We start from the raw sequence: 8,744 nt of genomic DNA on the forward strand, positions 1-8,744 counted from the left end.
TTTGCTTTTTAAAAGGAGGAGGTATAAAAATTTTAGGTTGTGCAGTGAGTGCTGGTGTAGAGTTAGAAGACTTACCTTTGGATGCCTCAGTCAGTTCATCCGGTATTTTAATTTTTTTTTTTCACTTTGACTCCAAAATTTTCCCACTCTTAAACTCAATGGCCTTCACTTGCTCTTTTGGATTAGTCTCGGTATTACTTGGCAAATTGCCCGGCTCTCTACTTGCTATCATCTTTGCGAACTTTCCAATTTGATTCTCGAGCCCTTTTATCGATGCATCTTGGTTTTGAAGTCTAGTTTCAGTTGATGAAATAAACTTAGACATCATTTTCTCCAAGTTGGACTTTTCTTCTCTAGGAGGATCGGATCTGTACATCGGTTGTTTCCCATATTGTTGTCCTCCTTGCGGTCTATTCTGACTGTTTTGACCGCCCCATGAGAATTTGGGATGTTGCCTCCACCCCGGATTGTATGTGTTCGAATAAGGGTCATTCCTTGGGCGGTTTTGTACTCCCACTTGATTCACCGGTGCCTCATTTTGCTTATAGAAAGGATTTCCATCTTGACAGTCTTTCACATAGTGTTCCCCTCCACATTTCTCACAGAATATCTCTTGAAGACGCATAGCTGTGCCACCCATGTTCAAGCCATCCAGCTTCCTATTCAATGCATCAAGTTGTCCAGTAATAGAAGAAAAACCAGTTACCTGGTGAACTCCTGCATTTCTCCGCTGGTTGTTCCTGTCAGATTGAGGGTGATAACTGCTAGCAGCCATCTCCTCTAAAAATTCATATCCTTCCTCCGCGGTTTTCCTCAACAGGTTTCCACAAGCAGCAACATCTATCATAGTACGGTTAGGAGTAAGCAAACCATAATAAAATGTTTGAACGACTAACCTAAGTGGTAACTCGTGATGTGGGCATCTTCGTAGTAGATCCTTGAAGCGTTCCCATGCCTCATATAGAGATTCCTGATCGAATTGAGCAAATGTTGTAATGTCCGCCCGCAGTTTCATGGTCTTGGAGGGGGGGAAATATTTGATGAGAAATGCTTTCGCCATGTCCTCCCATGTAGCGATCGAACCTACAGGCAAACAATTTAACCACGCTTTAGCTTTATCACGTAAGGAAAAAAGAAACAAACGCAACCTAACAGCATCATCAGAAACTCCATTGAATTTAAAAGTATCGCAAATTTCAAGAAAATCCGCGATGTGCGTGTTGGGGTCATCTACTGCAGTTTCTCCAAATTGGACTGTGTTCTGAATCATCTGGATTATAGCTGGCTTGATTTCAAAGTGATTTGCCCGCACGATAGGCCTCACAATGCTAGGGCGTGCACCCTCCAAAGAAGGTTGGTCATACTCCAGCATTGGTATGCGGCGCGGTATCTCCACATGTCTATCTTCACGACGTTCCTCCTCTTGATCATTCAACTGCCTCTCCATCAATTCTTTTAGCCTCTGCTGCTGTCTTCTCCTGCAGAAAGTTCTTTCGATTTCAGGATCAAACTCAAGCTCCACGTCAAGTGACTTTGGCATGCACTAGACAAGATATCTGGAAAAAAATATGGAGTGTTAGCTCAAGACAAATAAAATAACGCTAAATAAAATAACTAAAAATAAAATTGTAGATTAACAGTCCCCGACAACGGCGCCAAAAACTTGATCGAGAAAAACTTGCACAGTAAAATCCCCGATAAAAATATGATTTTGTATGATCAAAATTAATCGCAAGTACACAATGTCAAGTAATAGTTTAGTGTACGTGAGTACGAGTATCGTTCCACTGAAGACTGTGTTTAACAAATATTATTCCAGTTATTAAAACTTTAGCAACGAAATTTGAGTGAGTGTTTTATAACTAATAACATTTAATAAAACTAAATAAACAAGTTCAAGAATTTAATGATGAGATATGAATGCTAGATCAATTGATTAAATTTCAATGAGAAATGAATTTGTTGGGAATTCTGGTTCACCTACCCCTTATTAATTTGTTAATTCATTCAATCGTGTTTATATGCTTCCGACAGGATCTCCTATTCAATTGAGCACACTCTCTCGAGCTATGCCAAACCAATTCTACCATATGAAGTAATTAAATGTCTTTAATTATTTATCAAGGGTGAATCGCATTTCGATTTATGAAATCCCCTAATTTTCGACCCTTAGGACTATGATTGTCGGCACGTATCCAATTTCATATATCTATGTAAATTGTAGATCCGCGGATTATACTACTCGATCCTATCACTAGTTATTCTCTAGAACTCACTCGTGATATTGAAAACTTCGTTAAAGTTAGCTACGCTCTAACAACACAATAAAACAATAGTATAACCAAGAACAAATCACAAATTGAAATATAAATTAACTAAATCAAAGTTTGGGGTAGGATCCCCTTAAATCCCAACAAATATAAAAGTTTAGCTACTAAAGTACATGATTGAAAATCAACAAAACAAAGTTCAAATGATAGAAACTAAATAAGAAATACTAGAAATGACAAAAAACGCGAAGAACGATGCCCGGAAAACTTCAAGTCTTCAATCCAAGCGCAAAGTGCTCTCCAAGACTCGTGGTGGCTGAATAATCTAGTCTTAATATGTCTGAATCCCCTCCAAAACGTCCACCAATCCTTTCCATATCAGCCACCCTCCAAAAATAAGGTAAGGAATCGCGCATAATATTTTTCCAAAAATAGGTGGCGCTCGGGCGGTAGAAAAGTACCGCTCGAGCGCCACACCTTCTGTAAACTTGCTTGGGATGTGCGGCATTCGCGCTCGGGCGGTAGTTTGCCGCCCGAGCGCTGACTCTTCTGTAACTTGGCCTTCCGAAGACATCTCTCGCGCCCGGGCGGTAGAAAATTACCGCCCGAGCGCTGATCTTTCTGTCAAGTAATGCAGTTGTTCATCTTTCGCGCCCGGGCGGTAGAAAATTACCACTCGGGTGCCGCTCATTCTGTTCACTGCCTTCTATCTTTTACACTTTGCTCCATTTTTGGTTTTCCGACCATTTTTCCTGCAAATTAATCACCCATCAGTGAGACATGATAATATGCAAATGATTACTCTAAAACGAACAAGATGTAAATGAAATGCATGCATGCACAATGCAAACACAACTAAAACAAATGCAATAAAGCACGTAAAAACCACACCTATCAATTTCCCAAAAAAATCGATCCTGTAGCAAATAATTTATTTCACCTCAGCTTCCATTTATTTTCCTAAAATTTTCCAATCTAGTCTAAAATTCCAAAAATCCATAATTTAGGCTATAAATTTTTTAAAATCAATATACGAGAATTTTATAACAGCTAAAAATCTCATTATTAAACCCTAAAATTCGAAAACACAATTAAATAAATCTTACTTTTTGAAATTACGCTCAATCGAATTCTGAAATTTTATTAATATCTCACATCAACTCAGATATAGCACATACATATAAGAGTGGGTCTCATGTGAGACCGTCTCACAGATCATAATCTGTGAAACTGGTCAACTCTACCTATATTCACAATAAAAAGTAATACTCTTAGCATAAAAAGTAATACTCTTTTATGGGTGACCCAAATAAGAGATCCGTCTCACAAATATGACCTGTGAGACCGTCTCATACAAGTTTTTGACTACATATAAAATATAATACATATCAACTAGAAAAATTCGGATGAACAGAAATACCCAATTTTCAAAACCGTGGAGGCAAAAATTGCCTTCTGCAATTCAAAATCTAACTCAAGTCTAATAGACCGAATTCTATGAAGCCTAAAAGAAGAGTTGTCCCACGAATTCCGGCGAAAGCGAGCGGCGTTCTCGGACGGATTCGAACAAGTTTGTGAGAAAACCTTGAAAAATGGCCATCATTGGATAGCTCTTATCGAGAGCTTCCCATAGCTATTTTTACTTTAAAAAACAATTGATCGATGGCGGAGATACGACCGCTCAAACATGACAAGAATGGATGAGATATGTTTATGGGAAGAGATAGATGAATAAAGATGATAATTTTTACTATTATTATTCTTTTTATTTAATTTAAATAATAAATTGGGTCGAACTTTAGGGAAAGATAGGCTGGGCTTTCACACCTTATGCTTAATGATGAGCTTTCCGCATATCATATTTTTAATGTAATCTAACGTCATTTCTGAATCAAATTTTAGGGCAACCCAAAATGCATTTTCTCTTTAAGAATGAGCACTGTGCTTATATGTACAAAAATTAACAAAGATTCCAACTATGTATAATTATGTAATAATATTAGAAATTAAAATCAATAGTATCTTTTTATGAAATAAAAACTTCTTTGTACAGATCCCAATAAAATGCACCTAAAGCACTACCTTTGTTGCTTAAGTTTAATTGTCTTCATACGAGATCTTGACTTAATTTGATGTTATCCGGGTGAATTGGGTAAGCGAAGTTGGGACAATCCACATAATCGGATGAAAATTTTTGTTTCGGAAGATGAGGAAGGGAAATGGCTTCAAGCGTAACCTGCAAAAAAGGAAATGAACTCGTGAATGGACGCCGGAGCAGTGTCAGACGTGGCCACTTCGATGCTTAACTCAGCAGGCTGAAGATGAAAGAAAATGGCAATATATGTGAGGATATGTGTGAGTTCCAAGAGCTTGGAAACAATAATATGCGGATCTTTCAAATTTAATATATACCAGCTATTTATAGGAAAGAATATACATAATGAGTATCTTGTTTTCAGTGTCTACTTGCCACTTGTAATATTAGATGTTGACTTCATGTCACGCCGTTCTACTTTTCCATCGTGTCACATCAGTAGTATTTTGTCAAGAACGATTATCGAGACAATATCTTCAAACACTCGAGTCCGACACTGTTGTCGAGATAGCCTGGTAGAAATCATCCGGGAGTTTTAGACTAGAACATGAGGTTTGGATAACCCGGGGAGAAGAAGTCTCGGGCAATAATCTGCCTGGATCCTGATTAACTCTTCCTACATATATAACCTGATTTGGTCTATCCATAAAATATTCCGGGCCATCCACGACCCGGGCCCCAATTGGCATATCAGCACCCATCCCTTATATAGTCGGGCTAGAGTCATACTCACTGTCCCGATTATTCATGCTTGGATTCTATGAGAAAGATAATCAATATTATTTATGAAAGAATATGGGGCTTCATGTCTCCCAGAGATGGGATGAGGTACCGGGCATTATGTCTCCCGGGCTAAAAATAATATGTCGGGGACTCATATCTCCCGAGCTAAAAATAATATATCGGGGCCTCATATCTCCTGGGCTTTAGATAGTATGATGGGGCCTCATGTCTCCTGGACTTAAAATAATATGCTGGGGAGATTACTCCCCTCCACTTATATATAACAACAGGGTCTCCATTTGTCAATTTCTGAAATTTCAAAATCTTCAAGATTCTCCCAAATCCTTCAACGTGCGGTGCTCTTCCACTCCGGCGATCTCCACCCATAGCTTCTTCACAAATCCCTCTCATTCCATCACCATCGTAAGTATATTCTCCTTCACTTCTTTACAAATGTTGAACTCTGATTCTTCCACATCTTGAACGAAAGCGCAAGCCTTGGGCTGAGGAATAGATCCTGGGACTTGGGAGTGGTGGAGGTGCGGAGCCCTGGGCTTATTAAATAACCAGGGTGCAGAGCCCCGGGCCGGGGAATAGATCCTGGGACTTGGGAGTAGTCGAGATGCGGAGCCCAGAGCCAAAGTACGGAGTCCTGCGCCGAGGAATAGATCCCAGTACTTGGGAATGGTCGAGGTGCGGAGCCCCGAGCCATGGTACGGAGCCGTGGGCTTATTAAATAACCAGGTTACGGAGCTCTGGGCCGGGGAATAAATCCCAGGACTTGGGAGTTTAACGGGGGATTTGTCCCTCCCGGGTTTAGATATAATACTAATTCAATTTCTGGGAAGAAAAAAACTTCATTATATGTTCAAACAATAATTACATCTTTTAAGCATAATACCTTTTCAAATAAAATACATTCCATGGCCTTTTGAGAAAGCGTCCATGAATATCTTCGAGATAAAAAGCTTCCGAGCTAACTCTCTTGATTATCTTAAAAGGTCATTCCCACCGAGCTTCCAATTTACCAACATCTCTAGCTGGATTGACTTTTTTCATCACCAAATTGCCTATTTGGAAGTCACGGATCCGGACTCGCTTGTTGGTTTTCAGAATACGGCCTCTGTAAGCCTCCATTCGAATCATAGCCTGCTCCCTCTTCTCCTCCACCTTATCCAACTCCATTGTTCGGCTCTGATCATTGTCATCCGGGTAAGATTCTACCCGGACAGAATATTGTTCAATCTCAACAGGAATAACCACTTTAGAACCATACACCAGATGGAAGGGAGTTTCTTGAATAGGTGCTCGGGGAGTAGTCATGTGTGCCCATAGAACACTAGGCAGCTCCTCCAGCCACTCTTTTCCTTTGCCCTGCACCCTAGTTTTCAAGGCTTGCACAATAATCATGTTCACAACCTCTGTCTGACCATTTGATTGAGGATAAGCAACAGAAGTGAAATACTGAGTGATCTTCGTTTCTTGGCACTAAAATGTGATCTCTTTTCTCTAAAACTGCCTTCCATTATCTGAAATTAGTCTCCTAGGTACTCCAAACTGGCATACAATGTTCTTCCATAGAAACTTCAAAACCTCCTTCTCAGTAATCCTAGCTAGGGGCTCAGCTTCTACCCACTTGGAAAAATATTCAACTGCCACCAAAAGGAATTTTTTTTGAGCTCGGGCAACTAGAAAGGGACCAACAATATCCATCCCCACTGATCAAAAGGGCAAGATGCTCAGATGGGCTTCATAAGAGTAGCCGGGCTGTGTTGAAAATTAGAATGATGTTGACATCCGTCACACGCCTGGACCACCCGAGCAGAACTCTGCCACCAAAATCCATCAAGCATTGCCTTTGGGGCCAACATTGTTCCTCCGAGATGCTCCACAACATCCATCATGAATTTTTTGGAAGACATAATCCGCCTCTCCCATAGATAAGCACTTTAACAGAGGTCCCTGAAATGATCTTCTGTATAAGATGCTATTTAATAGAACAAACCTGGGAGCTTGTCTTTTGATCTTTTGGTCTTGAGTTCAATCTTCTGGTAATTCTTTGTGAACAATGAACTTGATCAGACGTGCCATCCAGGAATCCTCTGACACTGGAAATATCTCCTCATCCATGGAAAAAATTAGCCGGGTAACATGCAATACTTCCTGGGTATTGACTTCCTGTAAGGAGGCGGCTATTTTGGCCAAAGCATCTGCTTCCCCATTCTCATCCCGGGGGATTTGCTCAATACTCCAATCCACAAAAGATTCTGCCTGTGCTTTTATGAGCTTTAGATATTTTAGCATTCGATCATCCTTAGCTTCATAAACTCCCTTTATATGCTCTGTAACTGATTGTGAATCGAAGTATAAAATGATCCGGGAGGCTCCAATCTCCCGCGCAGCTTGAATACCAATGAGAACAGCCTCATACTTTACTTCATTATTGGTCACCCGGGAGTCGATTCTTAGAGCCAATTTACTATTCTCTCCCGGTGGAGCTATTATCACCACTCCCACCCCACACCCAGAGAGGCAAGATGGCCCATCCACGAATACTCTCCAGACCTCCTCCTCGTATGGCTGAATCATTTCTAACAAGAAATCTGACAGGGCCTGTACTTTGATAGCAGCCCGAGGCTTGTAATCAATGTCATACTCTCCTAGCACAAATGTCCATTTGAACATTCTCCCAGAAACTTCTGAACGAGTCATAATTCTTCGAGAGGACTATCGGTAAGCACAATAATTGGATGCGACAGAAAATAAGGCCACAACTTCCAAACAATCATAACCAAAGCCAAAGCTATTTTCTCCACTTCACTGTATCGGAACTCATGGCCTCCGAGAGCTTGACTGACATAATAACCAAGCTTCTGATCAGAGCCTTCTTCATTTACAAGTACTGAACTGACAACATACTCCGTAGTGGATAAATATACAAAAAAATTTTACTCGGGCTCTAGCTTTACCAAGATAGGAAGCTCTGCCAAGTGACTCTTAAGATCTTGGAAAGTCTATTCACATTTCTCATTCCACCTAAATTGATGTGCCTTCCGAAGGACCTGGAAATAATGGATAACTCGGATTTGCGGATCGGGATATGAACCGAGAAAGTGAAGCAATTCTGCCGGTCAACCTTTGCACTTCTCGGACAGATCGAGGGGATGATATGTCTAATACTGATTTGAATTTCTCAAGATTTACCTCGATCCCTCGTTCAGTAACTATAAAGCCCAGACATTTACCACTCTTTACCCCAAAGATGCATTTGGCTGGATTGAGTTTAATATCATAATTTCTGAGAGTAGAAAATGTTTCTTCCAGATCAACAATAAAATAAGAAATCTCCCGCGATTACCAAGTATCTCATCCACATAAACTTCAATGTTTCTCCCTGGATGCTTCTCAAATACTCCGTTCATCAGACGTTGATATGTAGCCCCATCATTCTTAAACCCGAAAGGCATGACAACATAGAAAAATGTGCCTCTCGAGGTAATGATGCTGGCTTTGTCCTAATCATTCTTGCCCAGGGGAATTTGATGATATCCCTGGTAAGCATCAATAAAACTAAGTAATTCATAACCAGAGGTAAAATCCACCAACTGATCAATCCGGGGCAATGGATAATGGCCTTTTGGGTAGGCTTTGTTAAG

The 8,744-nt window shown here is 40.3% G+C and overlaps 2 protein-coding genes and 1 non-coding gene across 3 annotated transcripts; 1 reads left to right on the top strand and 2 right to left on the bottom strand.

The window, feature by feature from the left end:
• Nucleotides 1-905: 905 nt before the first annotated feature.
• LOC140818878 (small nucleolar RNA R71) lies at nucleotides 906-1,011 on the top strand. Its single transcript, XR_012115109.1, has one exon. It is a non-coding gene; the product is annotated as a small nucleolar RNA R71 (small nucleolar RNA).
• A 5,079-nt stretch (nucleotides 1,012-6,090) lies between these two features.
• LOC140817886 (uncharacterized) lies at nucleotides 6,091-6,989 on the bottom strand. The gene is made up of 3 exons (XM_073177681.1): nucleotides 6,893-6,989; nucleotides 6,655-6,806; nucleotides 6,091-6,513 (listed from the first exon to the last, which is right to left on the bottom strand). Exons 1-3 carry the CDS (start codon nucleotides 6,987-6,989, stop codon nucleotides 6,091-6,093), a joined length of 672 nt encoding a protein of 223 aa, XP_073033782.1.
• Nucleotides 6,990-7,128: 139 nt separating this feature from the next.
• LOC140817887 (uncharacterized) lies at nucleotides 7,129-7,800 on the bottom strand. The gene has a single exon (XM_073177682.1). The coding sequence runs from the start codon at nucleotides 7,798-7,800 to the stop codon at nucleotides 7,129-7,131; it is 672 nt and encodes a 223-aa protein (XP_073033783.1).
• Nucleotides 7,801-8,744: the final 944 nt, after the last annotated feature.

Source organism: Primulina eburnea, chromosome 17, assembly GCF_022965805.1.
Source record: "Primulina eburnea isolate SZY01 chromosome 17, ASM2296580v1, whole genome shotgun sequence".
In the NCBI taxonomy this organism is placed as follows: Eukaryota; Viridiplantae; Streptophyta; class Magnoliopsida; order Lamiales; family Gesneriaceae; genus Primulina; species Primulina eburnea.